The sequence below is a fragment of the Phyllobates terribilis genome, unplaced genomic scaffold, assembly GCF_046119375.1.
Source record: "Phyllobates terribilis strain yellow unplaced genomic scaffold, ASM4611937v1 Scaffold_5__5_contigs__length_657084704, whole genome shotgun sequence".
Lineage (NCBI taxonomy): Eukaryota > Metazoa > Chordata > Amphibia > Anura > Dendrobatidae > Phyllobates > Phyllobates terribilis.
The window spans coordinates 480,258,148-480,278,154 of NW_027362765.1; the positions used below are offsets into that span (position 1 = coordinate 480,258,148).

At 44.0% G+C, this 20,007-nt stretch overlaps 1 protein-coding gene across 1 annotated transcript in view; it reads left to right on the forward strand.

Annotated features, from left to right (window-relative positions):
• Nucleotides 1-20,007, forward strand: part of PCDH15 (protocadherin related 15) — a 2,836,044-nt gene that overhangs the window by 1,877,940 nt on the left and 938,097 nt on the right. Inside the window, exon 20 of the mRNA XM_073685487.1 lies at nt 11,413-11,637. Within this exon, the coding sequence (XP_073541588.1) occupies nt 11,413-11,637 (225 nt within the window). The remainder of the gene's footprint in view (nt 1-11,412; nt 11,638-20,007) is intronic.

Sequence of the window (20,007 nt, forward strand, 5' to 3'; positions counted from 1 at the left end):
CCTCCTTGGTAATTTCTTGTTTCAGTTTCTATGTGGTGGGGACAGAAGCTTTGAGAACTGAATATGTGGGCATTGTGAGCGAAACTGCAATTATTTCTGTGCATGAGTGCATATGTTTTCTGTCTCCACCCACCCAGCCTGAATCACAGTTGCAGCTTGTACTGATCAGAGTGAGATTTCAGAAGCAGGGATGAGGGACACTGAGGAACTGCCGATCAGGCTTACTGGGCAGAAATTCTTTTGCAGCAGGGAGGAGCAACACTGAGGAGTTTGTGAAAAAGAGGTAGAAACATTGGCACTGCTTCTACACCTTCACAGTGCTAAATTAGAAAACACGATGGGGCAAAAAGGTAGAGCAGGTGACTAGATCAGGTGGTGCTCAACCCAAGAAGGGAGACCATGTAAAATGCAAAAAATAGAAGCATGAAAAAAATAGCTGCATTGATCACTGGCATGTGAATTGTCAGCACTTTATTTGGTAGTTACATGAGGAGCAAAGACACAATGAATGACTGAGCACTGGAAGAAGCACAGTTTATGCAAAACAGCTGTCTCTCATTCAATTAATGTATCTATGCTCCTCATATATTGACTAGTGATGAGCGAGCATACTCGCAAGTACTAGGTACTTGCTTGAGCATCTCAGTGCTTGAGATGCTCGGAGCTCACCAAGTACTTGAGAGATGCTCGGGTGGATGCTCGGGTCCCCTCCCTGCATGTTTGGTGCCCTTTAGAGTGCCAATCAACATGCAGGGATTGCCTGTCACTCACTGTAATGCCGCAGCCATGTTGGTTGTGGCATTAAAGTGATTGGCTGGCCGCCCAGCGTCATCAGGTCTATACCAGACCTGGTGCCGCTGTGCTCGTCAGTCTACTCTGCAATCTGGCAGTGTAGGGAGAGGCGCTGCTGAGCTAGGGAGAGATTTGGTTGTGCCTTAGGTAGTGTAGGGAGAAAACAAGTATATTACACATATCTATCTCAACAAACAGTCCTTCTGAGGACTAATCCATATGCAGAGATATCAGGCAGGCAGTGTATATAGGCAAGCAGTGTATATAGCAGACTGCAGTGCATATAGCACAAGAAGCTCCATTCCAGTTCTGCCTTCTGCTGCTGTTAGATATTTCTAGAGAAAGGCCCAGATCTCAGGGGCCAGGAATAATTTTTTTTGGATCTTAATACTCATTATTTGCTTAAAAAGCAATCCAGAGAACACTGTTTTTCTGCGCCATTTGCTTGTTGGTACTGCAGAATACAGCCAGGTCCTTTCCATATTACAGCGCTAAAAATCGAGCTATTTAAAACTGTGGTTTGTCTGTCACACGGATCACATTCACATACAATTGCGCTGAAAATACTGCCATCTTTGGCCTCCATTCTAATTTTTTTTTCAGTGTGCCAGCAAAGTTTTTGACACCGGTTTGCTGTTCAAAATATTTACGTACAGGCCAGGCATTTAAAACTGTGGTTTGTCCATCACACGGATCACATATACGTTTTCTGAAAATTCTGCCATTTCTGGCCTTCATTCTAATTTTTTTCAGTGTGACAGCAAAGCTTTTGACACCGGTTTGCTGTTCAAAATAGTTACCTACAGGCCAGGTATTTAAAACTGTGGTTTCTCCATCTCACGGATTACAAATAACTTCACTTCAAATTCAGCCATTTGTAGTGAGCGTGGAAGATATTGTCCTCCATTTAAAATGGGCAAGGCGCGTTGCAATCTACGGCTAACAGGACGTGACGGTGATGGTGCATGCAGAAGCCGAGGCCGTGGTAAAGCTGAAATTGTGCGACAACAAACACCCACATCTTCTCGCCTGACCTTCTTGTCCCAATTCCTAGGGGACTGCGGCACACCACTATTGAACCCAGAGCAGTGTCAAAAGGTTGTTGGTTGGATAGCGGATAATGCTTCAAGTCACTTTGCCACCACCACCACCACCCTGTCTTCCACACGGTCAAGTCTCAGTAGCAGTGAGTCTGGACTGCATATTCCCCACCCTGATCCTCCTTCCTCCCACTGTGCCGAGTGGCTGGAGACAACTGATCCCACACTTGGACACTCCGAAGAGCTGTTCACTTTTCCATTTATAGATTCGGGCCTCTCGCCCAGTCCACTTGAAGCAGGGCAAGAGGAGATCGCATGTAGCGATGCCCAAATATTTGAGCAGCCACAGTCACATGAAGGCGACGGCGGGAAAGTGGTGGGAGAAAGGTGGCCGCAGACAGAAGGCAGGCAACCGTTCCCCCTAACACCAACACAAAGGAATTTGCCAGTGCAACTGCTAGGTCTTCCCGAGTCTGGTTGTTTTTTAAAGACTCTACCGATAACCCCAAAAAGGCCATTTGCACCACCTGCCAGGCCAGCATCAGCAAGGGTAGCAAAACAACCAGCCTGACCAACACCAACATGATCAGGCACATGGCAGCAAAGCACCCGACTTTGTGGGCCGAACACCAGGGTCCAGGAACAGTGTCTGCGGGTGGCACCACTGCTTCTTCCACTGTTGTGTATGCAAGCCAATCCCCTATAAGTGGTGCATGCGAAGATGCCTCCTGCCCTGCACCTGTTGTTTCACACTTTCAAATAGCAGCATCAGGAAGCAAGTCCACGTCCTTGTCCCAGCGCAGCATTCACTTGTTCATACCCCAGTCCTTGGAACGCAAGCGCAAATACACAGCCAACGCCCCACAGTCCACACTACTAAATTCCCAAATTTCACAACTGCTTGCGCTCAATATGTTCCCTTTAAGGCTCGTGGAGACAGAAGCATTCCGCAACCTTATGGCAGCGGCCGTTCCTCGGTGCTCGATCCCCAGCCACCACTATTTCTCCCGGTGTGCCGTCCCCACATTACAAAAGCACATGTTCCAAAACATTAGCCGTGCCCTCAACGACGCAGTTACAGGGAAAGTCCACCTAACCACGGACATGTGGACAAGTGCTTGTGGGCAGGGATGGCACATCTCGCTGACGGCACACTGGGTTAACATAGTGGAAACCTGGACCCAGTCGGACCTTGGGATGGAACACATCCTTCTGACGCCAAGGATTGCAGACCCTAGGTCAATCAGGGTTGCCCCCACAGTCTACAGCTCTTGCACCTCCTTCTCCTCAGCCTCCTCCTCCTCTTCAGCTTCCATCTCCGAAATGACCACATCAGTTGCAAGCTGGAAGCACTGCAGCACTGCCTCGGCCAAGCGGCAACAGGCTGTGCTGAAGCTAATATGCTTAGGTGATAAACCGCACAATGCTGAAGAGTTGTGGACAGCTCTGAAAGAACCTACAGCCAGGCATGGTCGTGTGTGACAATGGCCGGAACCTGGTGGCGGCTCTGAGGCGAGGCAAGCTCACACACGTACCATGCCTGGCCCATGTGCTTAACCTCGTGGTTCAGCGGTTTCTCAAATCCTACCAGGAGCTGCCGGATATGCTTGTCAAAGTAGCCTGTGTGCCCATTTTAGAAAGTCACCTACAGCTTCCGCCGCCCTTGCCGTGTTTCAGCAGCGTTTGCAGCTTCCTGCTCAAAGACTGGTGAGTGATGTCCCCACGTGTTGGAATTCTACACTGCAGATGTTGGGAAGGATTTGTGAGCAGAAGAGGGAAGTTGTTGAGTACCAGCATCAGCAAGGCCATCGGTATTCAGTTCAGACTCCACAAATAAGACCTCAGGAGTGAACATGGGTGTCAGACATATGTACCATCGTCCAAAACTTTGAGGACTCCACCAAGATGGTGAGCGGCGATGATGCCATAATTAGCATCACCATCCCGCTTCTCTGTCTTCTGAAACGCACTCTGCTCACGTTCAAAGAGGATGCATTGCAGGCGGAGCACGATGAGACGGAGCAAGGAACCATACAGGGTGATTACACACAACCCAGCCTCATCTCATCAAAATGTTCATTGGGTGACAATGAGGAAGAGGAGGAGGAAGAACAGGAGCTATAGATGGTACTACCAGCACAGCTGTCATACCGTCTGTTCAGCGTTGATGGCCTGAGGACAGAGAGGAGGGGGAGGAGGAGGAGCGAATGATCAGTCGTCCTCTTGGTGAGGACATGGAAGTCTTGCCTGTTAGCAGTCTTGCATGCATGGCGGAGTTTATTTTACACTGCCTTTCCCATCACCCTCGCGTTCTCAAAATTTTTTGCAACCCTTGCATTCACTGCATATGCTAACACAATGGGAGACTCACTTCCTAATAATGGGAACATTGTTTTCAGGATGCCCTCTGACCTCCACATCTCTTCAAAGGGGCATTGGAGTGCCTCCAAATTTTTGGCAACCCTTGCATTCACTGCATAGGCAAACACAATAGGAGACCTACTTCCTAATAAAGGTAACATTGTTTTCAGGAGGCCCTCTGACCTCCACGTCTCTTCCAAGAGGCATTGGCGTGCCTCCAAATTTTTGTCAACCCTTGCATTTACTGCATAGGCAAACACAATGGGATACCCATTTCCTAATAATGGGAACATTGTTTTCAGGAGGCCCTCCTCTAAGTCTCTTCAAAAGGGTATTGGGGTGCGTCCAAATTTTTAAAGTGGTATTGGGGTGCAACCAAATTTTGGGCAGCCCTGCCACTTACTGTATACGCAATAACAGTATAAAAGACCCACTCTTTAGTAATGGGAACAATAAAACATAGCCGGCTGATGGCTCTCTAAGAATAGTGAGGGTCGACTGCTGGCCCTTTAAGAATAGTAAAGGCCACCTGATGGCCCTATAAAAATAGGTTTTGTGACTTTCAGAGTCCCTCCTTCATAAATGAAACAAAATGTGTCTGATGATATCTCACACACCACATGGCCAGATAAGGTTGTAAAATGTTAAAATGACTGTTACGGGTCCGGGTGGTGGAAACTCTGTGGTTTGGTGCAAGAAGGGACCAGAGGGGCGTGACTAAGTGCCTACACGGCCTGACCAGGTTCACACGGCGGCTTAGTCGACTCCGTGAACCAGGGAGGAACCGGGCAGGTGGACCAGGTGCCACTCTGGGACCGACCTTGTGTGAGAGCAGGTGACTCCCACGGGTCAAATGGCAGGAACTGACCAATACAGCGGATGAGCACGGCAGGAAGGCTGACGGGTGGACCGGGTAGATAAGCAGGCTGGTTCGGCAGATAGCCAGACGGTTGCTCCGGGTAGGCGAGCAGGCGGGCATGGCAGGTAACTGGCAGGTGCTTCGGGTAGACTGGCTGATGGACACGACGACTGGTAACAGGCAGGTGCTCCAGGTAGGCAGACTGGCAGGCACGGCAGGTTACAGACAGGTGCTCCAGGTAAGCAGGCTGGCGGGCACGGCAAGTTACAGACAGGTGCTCCAGGTAAGCATGCTGGCGGGTACAACTGTAGACGGATTAACAGGCAGCGGGACCTGAGGGCTGGAGCCAGTGTTTTGCACATGGAACAACAACCTTGCACAGGCACCTCCATATTAGAGGAGGTGCCTAATATAGGGGAAGTCCTCCAGCCATTGGCCGGTGACTCTATAGGACGGCACGCGCGGCCCCTTTAAGAGGGAGGGAGAACGCTCGTGCCCTAAGCACAGACCCTGGGAAGCTGCACATAGAGCATGCCACAGCATTAGGGAAGTGGGAAGACACCGGACCTGGACTGCGGCGATGAGGGGAGCAGCATCTCTGCCCGGCTGGAGGCAGAAGTGCTGATGCTACAATGACATTTCCTGGTGAATGCATTTATCACGTTGAAAGCAATGCACATTCACATACAATTGCGCTGAAAATACTGCCATCTTTGGCCTCCATTCTAATTTTTTTTTCAGTGTGCCAGCAAAGTTTTTGACACCGGTTTGCTGTTCAAAATATTTACGTACAGGCCAGGCATTTAAAACTGTGGTTTGTCCATCACACGGATCACATATACGTTTTCTGAAAATTCTGCCATTTCTGGCCTTCATTCTAATTTTTTTCAGTGTGACAGCAAAGCTTTTGACACCGGTTTGCTGTTCAAAATAGTTACCTACAGGCCAGGTATTTAAAACTGTGGTTTCTCCATCTCACGGATTACAAATAACTTCACTTCAAATTCAGCCATTTGTAGTGAGCGTGGAAGATATTGTCCTCCATTTAAAATGGGCAAGGCGCGTTGCAATCTACGGCGAACAGGACGTGACGGTGATGGTGCATGCAGAAGCCGAGGCCGTGGTAAAGCTGAAATTGTGCGACAACAAACACCCACATCTTCTCGCCTGACCTTCTTGTCCCAATTCCTAGGGGACTGCGGCACACCACTATTGAACCCAGAGCAGTGTCAAAAGGTTGTTGGTTGGATAGCGGATAATGCTTCAAGTCACTTTGCCACCACCACCACCACCCTGTCTTCCACACGGTCAAGTCTCAGTAGCAGTGAGTCTGGACTGCATATTCCCCACCCTGATCCTCCTTCCTCCCACTGTGCCGAGTGGCTGGAGACAACTGATCCCACACTTGGACACTCCGAAGAGCTGTTCACTTTTCCATTTATAGATTCGGGCCTCTCGCCCAGTCCACTTGAAGCAGGGCAAGAGGAGATCGCATGTAGCGATGCCCAAATATTTGAGCAGCCACAGTCACATGAAGGCGACGGCGGGAAAGTGGTGGGAGAAAGGTGGCCGCAGACAGAAGGCAGGCAACCGCTCCCCCTAACACCAACACAAAGGAATTTGCCAGTGCAACTGCTAGGTCTTCCCGAGTCTGGTTGTTTTTTAAAGACTCTACCGATAACCCCAAAAAGGCCATTTGCACCACCTGCCAGGCCAGCATCAGCAAGGGTAGCAAAACAACCAGCCTGACCACCACCAGCATGATCAGGCACATGGCAGCAAAGCACCCGACTTTGTGGGCCGAACACCAGGGTCCAGGAACAGTGTCTGCGGGTGGCACCACTGCTTCTTCCACTGTTGTGTATGCAAGCCAATCCCCTATAAGTGGTGCATGCGAAGATGCCTCCTGCCCTGCACCTGTTGTTTCACACTTTCAAATAGCAGCATCAGGAAGCAAGTCCACGTCCTTGTCCCAGCGCAGCATTCACTTGTTCATACCCCAGTCCTTGGAACGCAAGCGCAAATACACAGCCAACGCCCCACAGTCCACACTACTAAATTCCCAAATTTCACAACTGCTTGCGCTCAATATGTTCCCTTTAAGGCTCGTGGAGACAGAAGCATTCCGCAACCTTATGGCAGCGGCCGTTCCTCGGTGCTCGATCCCCAGCCACCACTATTTCTCCCGGTGTGCCGTCCCCACATTACAAAAGCACATGTTCCAAAACATTAGCCGTGCCCTCAACGACGCAGTTACAGGGAAAGTCCACCTAACCACGGACATGTGGACAAGTGCTTGTGGGCAGGGATGGCACATCTCGCTGACGGCACACTGGGTTAACATAGTGGAAACCTGGACCCAGTCGGACCTTGGGATGGAACACATCCTTCTGACGCCAAGGATTGCAGACCCTAGGTCAATCAGGGTTGCCCCCACAGTCTACAGCTCTTGCACCTCCTTCTCCTCAGCCTCCTCCTCCTCTTCAGCTTCCATCTCCGAAATGACCACATCAGTTGCAAGCTGGAAGCACTGCAGCACTGCCTCGGCCAAGCGGCAACAGGCTGTGCTGAAGCTAATATGCTTAGGTGATAAACCGCACAATGCTGAAGAGTTGTGGACAGCTCTGAAAGAACCTACAGCCAGGCATGGTCGTGTGTGACAATGGCCGGAACCTGGTGGCGGCTCTGAGGCGAGGCAAGCTCACACACGTACCATGCCTGGCCCATGTGCTTAACCTCGTGGTTCAGCGGTTTCTCAAATCCTACCAGGAGCTGCCGGATATGCTTGTCAAAGTAGCCTGTGTGCCCATTTTAGAAAGTCACCTACAGCTTCCGCCGCCCTTGCCGTGTTTCAGCAGCGTTTGCAGCTTCCTGCTCAAAGACTGGTGAGTGATGTCCCCACGTGTTGGAATTCTACACTGCAGATGTTGGGAAGGATTTGTGAGCAGAAGAGGGAAGTTGTTGAGTACCAGCATCAGCAAGGCCATCGGTATTCAGTTCAGACTCCACAAATAAGACCTCAGGAGTGAACATGGGTGTCAGACATATGTACCATCGTCCAAAACTTTGAGGACTCCACCAAGATGGTGAGCGGCGATGATGCCATAATTAGCATCACCATCCCGCTTCTCTGTCTTCTGAAACGCACTCTGCTCACGTTCAAAGAGGATGCATTGCAGGCGGAGCACGATGAGACGGAGCAAGGAACCATACAGGGTGATTACACACAACCCAGCCTCATCTCATCAAAATGTTCATTGGGTGACAATGAGGAAGAGGAGGAGGAAGAACAGGAGCTATAGATGGTACTACCAGCACAGCTGTCATACCGTCTGTTCAGCGTTGATGGCCTGAGGACAGAGAGGATAGGGAGGAGGAGGAGCGAATGATCAGTCGTCCTCTTGGTGAGGACATGGAAGTCTTGCCTGTTAGCAGTCTTGCATGCATGGCGGAGTTTATTTTACACTGCCTTTCCCATCACCCTCGCGTTCTCAAAATTTTTTGCAACCCTTGCATTCACTGCATATGCTAACACAATGGGAGACTCACTTCCTAATAATGGGAACATTGTTTTCAGGATGCCCTCTGACCTCCACATCTCTTCAAAGGGGCATTGGAGTGCCTCCAAATTTTTGGCAACCCTTGCATTCACTGCATAGGCAAACACAATAGGAGACCTACTTCCTAATAAAGGTAACATTGTTTTCAGGAGGCCCTCTGACCTCCACGTCTCTTCCAAGAGGCATTGGCGTGCCTCCAAATTTTTGTCAACCCTTGCATTTACTGCATAGGCAAACACAATGGGATACCCATTTCCTAATAATGGGAACATTGTTTTCAGGAGGCCCTCCTCTAAGTCTCTTCAAAAGGCTATTGGGGTGCGTCCAAATTTTTAAAGTGGTATTGGGGTGCAACCAAATTTTGGGCAGCCCTGCCACTTACTGTATACGCAATAACAGTATAAAAGACCCACTCTTTAGTAATGGGAACAATAAAACATAGCCGGCTGATGGCTCTCTAAGAATAGTGAGGGTCGACTGCTGGCCCTTTAAGAATAGTAAAGGCCACCTGATGGCCCTATAAAAATAGGTTTTGTGACTTTCAGAGTCCCTCCTTCATAAATGAAACAAAATGTGTCTGATGATATCTCACACACCACATGGCCAGATAAGGTTGTAAAATGTTAAAATGACTGTTACGGGTCCGGGTGGTGGAAACTCTGTGGTTTGGTGCAAGAAGGGACCAGAGGGGCGTGACTAAGTGCCTACACGGCCTGACCAGGTTCACACGGCGGCTTAGTCGACTCCGTGAACCAGGGAGGAACCGGGCAGGTGGACCAGGTGCCACTCTGGGACCGACCTTGTGTGAGAGCAGGTGACTCCCATGGGTCAAATGGCAGGAACTGACCAATACAGCGGATGAGCACGGCAGGAAGGCTGACGGGTGGACCGGGTAGATAAGCAGGCTGGTTCGGCAGATAGCCAGACGGTTGCTCCGGGTAGGCGAGCAGGCGGGCATGGCAGGTAACTGGCAGGTGCTTCGGGTAGACTGGCTGATGGACACGACGACTGGTAACAGGCAGGTGCTCCAGGTAGGCAGACTGGCAGGCACGGCAGGTTACAGACAGGTGCTCCAGGTAAGCAGGCTGGCGGGCACGGCAAGTTACAGACAGGTGCTCCAGGTAAGCATGCTGGCGGGTACAACTGTAGACGGATTAACAGGCAGCGGGACCTGAGGGCTGGAGCCAGTGTTTTGCACATGGAACAACAACCTTGCACAGGCACCTCCATATTAGAGGAGGTGCCTAATATAGGGGAAGTCCTCCGGCCATTGGCCGGTGACTCTATAGGACGGCACGCGCGGCCCCTTTAAGAGGGAGGGAGAACGCTCGTGCCCTAAGCACAGACCCTGGGAAGCTGCACATAGAGCATGCCACAGCATTAGGGAAGTGGGAAGACACCGGACCTGGACTGCGGCGATGAGGGGAGCAGCATCTCTGCCCGGCTGGAGGCAGAAGTGCTGATGCTACAATGACATTTCCTGGTGAATGCATTTATCACGTTGAAAGCAATGCACAAGTGCAAAAACGCATCAAAAACACTAAGTGTGAACATAGCCCAAGGTGTGGTGGAGTATTTTTGTTTTTGATTATTTATTTTGCTTTATATACATGTCATTACCCTGGAAAGGATGTTCCTTAACATATTTCCCAGGAAGATCCATTTTGGTTTTGTTTTTGTATGTTTAATTGTGAGTCCATTAAAGTGGTATAATAACTCTGACAACATTGTTGACAGAAGTGACCTAGGAGTCAGAAATGCTTTTAGGGGTCTTCCTCATGCTGTTCCCATATCATTTGAGCACTGTTCCCATCGATTTGGGCAATTTTTAGGCCCTCTGCAGACCGCCTAGGTGAACCGCCTGAAAAATGTTTGCGTTTCCCATAGACTTACATTGGGCTCGTTGCTCGAGTCGAGCACCCAAGTATTCCAATTTGCTCGACCCGAGCATTTTAGTACTCGCCCATCACTAATAATGACCGAATAAAGTGTTGACAACTCACATACCAGTGTAAGTGCAGCTCCTTTTCTCTTGCTTCTACTTTTCTGAAATTTAAACACTGAAGAGCTGTCAAGCCTACTTGGGTGGAGATTACATTTAAACTTTCAAAAATGAGTATTCAGCCATACTGACATGGAATTTTAATATAAATATAACTGCATCATCAGGTACACCAGATCTTTAGCATTTAATATTGTATGCAGTTTTATTGGGAAAACGAGTCACAGAGCCACTTCAAATGGGGTTTAGCTCCACCAGACACAGATCTTGGGCAAGATTAGCAATGTTTCTCGAAAAGAAAACTTTATTTTTCTAAGAAAAAAAGTTCAGAATTATTTTTTTTTCCTAAAGATTCTTGACTTTTCCCCCAGGAAATTCTTCTATAGAAATGCTTGCAATAATGTTAACTTAAATGGCAATGTAGTCACCAGTACAATAACTAGACTTAGAGCAGTCTTCTCTTTTTTCTTTGGAGTCTTTGCAATGATGAAGTTAATGCAACAGTTAAAGATCAATTCTAATCAAGTTGAGAGATTGCAGAAGGCACAGTTACTGTGAATGTGACAGAAATCTCAGATAAATATCTGCTGAACTGTTTATATTTTCTCCTGATCAATGCATTAAAATGACCCATAACAAAAAGCAAAACAACTGTAAGCGTTCAATTCTATTTTAGAGACTTCTCTGAAACTCAATACATATATTTTCTCTGGTTCAATTATTCTTGCCCTTCAACCTGCTTTATTCACCAGCTTTGTCTGCTTTGATTTTAATATTGATCTGTTTATTGTGTTTCAGGCAAAGGATGCTGATCTTGGTGCTAATGTTACTTATCGGATAAGAACCCCGGAAGTTTTGCAGCTTTTTCAAATAAACTCATCATCCGGAGAGATATCTCTTCTAAAACCACTCGATTATGAATCATTCACTGGCAAGGAGGCTGTATATGTATTTCTTGTGGAGGCTTTTGATGCCATGGGTAGCATGCCTCCTGGAATTGCTACTGTAACAGTGAGAGTAAAGGTAAGGAAATTGAAAAAAGAAATATCTGTCAGCCTGTCTATCTGATAACATTTTACATTTTAGGAAATCATTTTGTATTTACAAGAATAGAAAAAGGAAATGTTGTTCCTATTGTAGAATATATACAGTTATATGAAAAAGTTTGGGCACCCTTATTATTCTTAAGCTTAATGTTTTATAAAAATTTGTGTTTTTGCAACAGCTATTTCAGTTTGAAATATGTAATAACTGTTGGACACAGTAATGCTTCTGCCTTGAAATGAGGTTCATTGTACTAACAGAAAATGTGCAATCTGCATTCAAACAAAATTTGACAGGTGCATAAGTATGGACACCTCACCAGAAAAGTGACATTAATATTTAGTAGATCCTCCTTTTGCAAAAATAACAGCCTCTAGTCGCTTCCTGTAGCTTTTAATGAGTTCCTGGATCCTGGATGAAGGTATTTTTGACCATTCCTCTTTACCAAACAATTCCAGTTCAGTTAAGTTTGATGGTCGCCGAACATGGACAGCCCTCTTCAAATGATCCCACAGATGTTCAATGATATTGAGCCTGGGAATGGGGCCACACACCCCCATATGTACTACAAAAAAAGAAATATAGTGAGAGATTAGAATCTTTAACAAAATTTGTGGAACGATAAGAATGGACACATCTGATGCGTACAACTCTTTTTCACTCCATAAGATGATGTGTACAGCTGCTTACACGTTAGGGTTCCTATAATGACAACAAAACTTGGACACTGCATAGTTGTATTGAACACAGCAAAGCTTAGATCACTATAGAATATTCTATCAAAAGAATCACAAGTGTAGCATGACATTGAATGTGTCCCTAAACTGCATTGGTATGATAATATCTTGCAAACAGATGTAGCATAGGTTAACATGACTCACTACACATGGGCCTGATAATGTATCTCCGAAGAATCTCTCATGTAAGAGAATTAGAATAGGTTTATGCACAAGCTAGAGGTGAGTGAATATATAATTGGGTGGAAATTAATTTTACTTGAATTCTACAAATATCTGCATTTGTCAAAAATGCTGATTTTTTTGTAATTCACATCTATGTGCACTCAGTAAAATGGCGGCCGACTGGTTGCTATTTTATTGAACCGTAAACGACCATAAAAAGCTTTACAATATAAAAAATATTAATGCTAAACTTATTGCTGACCTGTGCAGACTCTTCACTTCTTATTGTCCCCTGTCAAGTCCTCACCGCATCTTCTTGCTGTCACCACAAGTTCTGAAATCCCAGGCCTCTTCAATCTAGACCAGGATGTTTCTGCACATGCGTGCTTAAGGTCAGGACATAATTATGTCACAACATGTGATGTAACCTTACGTGAAAATGCACATAACCATCCATAGTTTGAAGAGGCCTAGGACTTCAATGCTCATGACAGTATTAAGAAGATGTGCCGAGGAACTGATAGGGGACACTGAGAAGCAAAGGGCTGGAGAGGTGAGTGCTGCGGTGAGTTTAAGAATTTTTATTACTTTTTAAATATTACATTTATTAAGCTGTGGGGTCTGTACAGCATAATAAGGGGCAATCATTTTGCGGAGAATAAATTTGCTGCAAATAGAATTTCCTGGGAAAAACTCCGCAATCTGGCAAATTCAAATATTGACAGATCCGCTCAACTCCAGGACAAGTAATCGGCAGATATCAGTTAATCTCAAATTACACTTTTTTGTGCCATGATATCCCAGTGCTGTGTTATCTGACTTAATGTAACCTTTGCAAAAACTGAACATCAACATGAACACTTATCTAAAAAGCTACCAACACAGTATATCTTAATACTTACAGTGGTGGCCAAAAGTATTGGCACCCGTGCAATTCTGTCAGATTATACTCAGATTCTTCCTGAAAACATTTGCAATCACAAATTCTTTGGTATTATTATCTTCATTTAATTTGTCTTCAATGAAAAAACACAAAAAGAATTGTCCTAAAGCCAAATTGGATACAATTCCACACCAAACCTAAAAAAGGGGGTGGACAAAAGCATTGACACTGTTTGAAAAATCATGTGATGTTACTCTAATTCGTGTAATTAACAGCATCTGTAACTTACCTGTGGCAACTAACAGGTGGTGGCAATAACTAAATCACACTTGCAGCCAGTTAACATGGATTAAAGTTGACTCAACCTCTGTCCTGTGCCCTTGTGTGTACCACATTGAGCATGGAGAAAAGAATGAAGACCAAAGAACTGTCTGAGGACTTGAGAAACCAAATTGTGCGGAGGCATGAGCAATCTCAAGGCTACAAGTCCATCTCCAAAGACCTGAATGTTCCTGTGTCTTCCGTGCGCAGTGTCATCAAGAAGTTGAAAGCCCATGGCACTGTGGCTAACCTCCCTAGATGTGTACGGAAAAGAAAAATTTACGAGAGATTTCAATGCAAAATTGTGCGGATGGTGGATAAAGAACCTCGACTAACATCCAAATTAGTTCAAGCTGCCCTGCAGTCCGAGGGTACAACAGTGTCAACCCGTACTATCCGTCGGCGTCTGAATGAAAAGGGACTGTATGGTAGGATACCCAGTAAGACCCCACTTCTTACCCCGAGACATAAAAAAGCCAGGCTGGAGTTTGCCAAAACTTACCTGAGAAAGCCTAAAAGGTTTTGGAAGTTCTCTGGTCAGATGAGACAAAAGTAGAGCTTTTTGGCAAAAAGCATCAACATAGAGTGTACAGGAAAAAAAGAGGCATTCAAAGAAAAGAACACGGTCCCTACAGTCAAACATGGCAGAGGTTTCCTGATGTTTTGGGGTTGCTTTGCTGCCTCTGGCACAGGACTGCTTGACCGTGTGCATGGCATTATGAAGTCTGAAGACTACCAACAAATTTTGCAGCATAATGTAGGGCCCAGTGTGAGAAAGCTAGGTCTCCCTCAGAGGTCATGGGTCTTCCAGCAATACAATGACCCAAAACACACTTCCAAAAGCCATATAAAATGGTTTGAGAGAAAGCACTGGAGACTTCTAAGGTGGCCAGCATTGAGTCCAGACCTGAATCCCATAGAACACCTGTGGAGAGATCTCAAAATGGCAGTTTGGATATGGCACCCTTCAAATATCAGGGACCTGGAGCAGTTTGCCAAAGAAGAATGGTCTACAATTCCAGCAGAGCATTGTAAGAAACTCATTGATGGTTATCGGAAGTATGAGTATTATTTGACAGAATTGCAGGGGTGCCAATACTTTTGGCCACCACTGTTCATGTTTATGCTACATTACCTGATTCTAAAGAAAACAAAATTCACATAGAAATCACACATTTCAAATTGCTCTGTAGGGTAAAAAATTGTGGCCCCCCAGATTGCAAAATCTGTTTGTAAAGCTGTTGCACCACAATTATATATATTCTGTAAAATAGTAGCACTATAATAATATTCCTGCTGTATAGACTTGAAGATAAGTTTTAACTCAATTTGCTTTTTATATACATTTCTAGTATTCTGTTTGCTATATGAATATCAATTTATATCCAATACATTATGATATGGTAGAAAATGGGCTTAAGTTGGAAAAAATCTGTTGTTATATTTTCTTGTTTCCGTTAAACACTACTGTAATTGGACCAGGCAATGGAATAAATCCCAAATAATAATCCTCTATTTCTCCCATGTGTAGCAATAATCACAAATATATGTACTTTATCACTGTGACAACACTAGTGCTTACTGGTCATATGTAGTTTAGTCTTTTATGATATTGACTGAAACCATAAAACAGAAAAAGCAGCTATTTTCCCACCACATAAATTACTTTACAAGACACATTGTATCATGCTTTGTAAACTATATATAATGACAGGACTGGGGCATACTGAGAGGAATAACAGGAATAGAGGCTTGCTAATGATTTAGGATTTATTGCTGCATTTAGTGCAAAAAGGCTTTGTGGAGATTATGTACTGTATAGAAGTACAAGTGTATGGAAGTCAATGGATAGGAACACTGTGATTTATGGCTATGGATTTGTAGAATAATATATGGCAGGTAATATAGAGAAAAGACTAGTCTTTCACATCTGCCAAACTTAGGGATACAGTACAGTAGATCATCATATGATATCATTGTATATGTGTGAAAATTACCATAATATGCCATTACAACATAATGTTATTTATTTTGGAAACGATACAACTATTTTTAATTTAGCCCTGATTTTTAGAATTTAGTCAATTTTTATAGGGATTTATATAGTGTAAGATGGCAGCCTGACAGGTCCTTGAGGGGAAATATGTATCATCGAGGTCGGTAGCTTTGGTGATATAAGCCTGGTAAAGCAGGCTCTAGCACGTATAGTACTGATTTAACAGGGTGTATCAGGGCCAGGTTTTACGGATAGTCAGAGAGATGGATGGGACTGACTGCTCACATATTCCGTCCCGGGAGCGTGATATAGCAGATAAAATGGAGACCAGTTTTCTCATTCAGTGTCTGTGACTGGAAGTGTGGAGACCTCCAGTGTGTTTGCTGAAGGATACTGACCTGAGGGGGAGAACCCGCACTACTGTATGGACTACTTATTTTTTGTTTTTCACTCTGTGCTGAAAAAGACTTTCTTTTTGTTTGCTTATGCTGAGTGGTTTATGAAGTTCTAATAAACCAGCCTGGATATTCTACTGAAATCACTTCCGGTGCCTACCTCAACCGCAGCAGAGTGAGTAAAATCCTACAATAGGTAACCCTTAAAGGGATGGTCCAAAACGAACACTAATTAAATCCTAAATATTTTTATTTAATATAGTAATCTAATCTCTTTTCTAATATATTTTAATTTAAAGCCCATACTGTTTTCTCTCTACTCCCTCTAACTGCTTTATTTTTATTTTTTACCAACTTCCTATTTGATAACACTTTTTTGAAAATCCCAGAGCATGCTGTTATATTCAAATGAGCTGACATCAGGGCGCAGAGGCTGCGGGCACTGCCACAGCCTCTGTCCCCACCCTGAAATAAAGCGTCATCAGTGACGTCCATTTCATTGGCTAGGCTAGTCCCTGCTCTACTGAGCAAGTGTCAGTTGTCAATTCTGACATATGCTCAGTAGTATCTTGTTTTTGTTCAATATTCTTTTTAATACTCAGTGATAGTGCGCTTCCTCGCCCATTATGAGAAGTGACGAGCCAGCAAGAGAGCGCACTATCAGTGCGCATTGTAAGGAGATTACCTGGCGAGCAGGAAATGCAGTAAATGCAGAAACCTGCCCGACACTGACATCAATTTCTGGGCGGCAGGGCTGGCCTCTGTATTTTCTGCTCACTAGGTAATAACCTTATAATTCACAATGACAGTGACTTTTACCCCAGAGGAAGCCAAACACCAGGTGGCAATACATTTAGAGTCTTTACTTCTCTGTTACATCTTGTCCCGATTTTCAGGTCCCACTTTTCCATGAATATTTTTCCTTACAGACTTATGTCCTCTGGTCTGATTTGGGATGTTTATACTTACCTGTAGTATTTTTTACTCATCAGGTGGTGGTTATTTCTGTGCATCACAGATTACTTTTAGCTTATCTTGGAAATACCATACCACTTGGATGCTATTTTGGGTATCTACTCTATTATGGGCATCTCTTTTCATGATTTATAGATTTATTCTTTAATAATCCATACATTTATCTACATTTGCGTATTGTATATTTATCATCATACTGTGTGAACATTGTTTCAATTGTGATATATTTTTTATGAGATATATATTTATGTTGCTATCTTGTAAAAATAGTATACTATATTGTGATATATTTTGCATGTGAGATACCCTGTCTATTGCTACCTTTTTGGACATTGGAGGAGAGGTGTTAGTCCTATTATGGACACACCTAGTGCATTATTGTATAGCCTTCTGGCTTTTTACATGTTTTTAATTGTTTTGCCATTAATTGTTCTTGTATGAAATAAAGCTTTTATATTTCTTATTTTAGTGATCCCAACTTCTTTTGCATTCTTCTTTTTCCTTTTCAATACAAGTTTGGCACCAAAGTGTGCAGTTGACTGCAGTTGACTGATCCCGACTCTATTAGTAGTGTCATCAGTTTGGTCTTTTTACTTGCTTGAGTATCCTAGCATGAACTGAGATTCTCAAACAAAGCATTATCAAACAGGAATTAGCAAAAAAAAAAATGCGGGTAGATAGAGAAGAGAGGTAATGGTGGGGAATTTTCAATTAAAGTATGTTAGAAAAGAGATTAGATTATTACATTAACCCCTTTACTCCCGAAGGTGGTTTGCACATTAATGACCAGGCCAATTTTTACAATTCTGATCACTGTCACTTTATGAGGTAATAACTTTGGAACGCTTCAATGGATCCCACTGAGTCTGAGATTGTTTTTTGTGACATATAGTACTTCATGATAGTGGTAAAATTAATTTGATATGACTTGTGTTTATTTTTGGAAAAATTTGGCGAAAATTTAGAAAATTTCCCATTTTTCAAACTTTGAATTTTCATGCCCTTAAGTCAGAGAGATATGTCACACAAAATAGTTAATAAATAACGTTTCCACATGTCTACTTTACATCAGCACAATTTTGGAAACAAGATTTTTTTTGTTAGGAAGTTATAAGGGTTAAAAATTGACCAGTGATTTCTCATTTTTCAACAAAATTTACAAAACCATTTTTTAGGGACTACATCACATTTGAAGTGACTTTAAGGGGTCTTTATGACAGAAAATACCCAAAATACCCAAAAATGAAAACTATTCTAAAAAATGCACCCCTCAAGGTGCTCCAAACCACATTCAAGAAGTTTATTAACCCTTCAGGTGCTTCACCGGAATTTTTGGAATGTGGAAGAAAAAAATGAACATTTAACTTTTTTCACAAAAATGTTACCTTTTATATTTTTTTCAATGGTAACAGGAAAAAATGCCCCCCAAAATTTGTTGTGCAATTTCTCTTGAGCACACCAATACCCCATATGTGGGGGAAAATCACTGTTTGGGCACATGGCAGGGTTCGGAATGGATGGAAAGCCATTTGACTTTTTACATTTTAATTTTGCTTGAATAATTAGCGGAGGCAATGTCGCGTTTGGGGAGCCTCTGATGCAACTAAACAGTGAAAACCCCCCACAAATAATGCCAATTTAGAAACTAGACCCCTCAGGGAACTTATATAAGTGTGTGTGAGCACCTTGAATCCCCAGGTGCTTCACAAAGGTTTATAACATTGAGCCGTAAAAATAAAATTTTCCCATTTTTCCCACAAAAATGTTTTCAGCCCCCAATTTTGCATTTTCATAAGGGTAACAGGAGAAATTGCACCATGCAATTTATTGTACAATTTCTCCGATACCCCATATGTGGGGAGAAAACCAATGTTTGGGCGCACGGCAGAGTTCGGAAGGGAAGGAGCGCCATTTGACTTTTTGAATTTCAAATTGGCTTGAATAATTAGCGGACACCATATCACATTTGGGGAGCCCCTGATGTGCCTAAACAGTGGAAACCCCCCACAAGTGACATCATTTTGGAAACTAGACCCCTCAAGTATTTTATTAAGGGGTATAGTGAACATTTTGAACGCAGAGGTACGACAGAATTTGATAACATTAGGTCATCATATTGAATAAGTTGTCAGTAGTCTTGAGCGCAAGTGCTTGCTACTTGAGTTTGCATCAGGTAATTGGGTATACACCAAGCATCACGGGTTCTCGAGTGACATGCTTGAGTCCCTGCCCTACATATTTCACGGTTGTTAGACATCCCAAAAAAAACATGCAGGTATTGCCCATGCATGGCAGGAAATCCCCACATGTTTTTTTTGGCCATATAACAGCCACGAAATATGGGCGGAGACTCGAGCATGTCACTCGAGCAACCTCGATACTCGGTGCATACCCCCGTGTTCCCGATGCAAACTCAAGTATGGTAGGATTTTATGATTGACAGTTGTCGCACACTAAAAAAACATTTTTTTTTTGCAAAGACTAGTGTTAGCATCGCCAATATTTTGAGAGCTGTAACTTTTCCATATTTCGGCTGACAGAGTCTTGAAAGAGTTTGTTTTTTTCTGGATAAGTTGGTGTTTTTCTTGGTACCATTTTCGGGCACGCAACATTTTTTGATCGCTTTCTATTCTGACTTTTGGGAGGCAGAATAAGCAAAAACCAACAATTCAATTGTTTTTTTTTATTCCGTTCCACGTGTGGTAAAATTGATAAGATAACGTTAATCTTCGCGTCAGTACATTTACAGCAATACTACATTTAAATAGTTTTTTATGTTTTGCCGCTTTTACACAGAAACTATTTTATAAAAAAAATAATTTTTTTTGCATCACTTTATTCTGACAGCTATAACTTTTTCATTCGTCTTTTTGATCG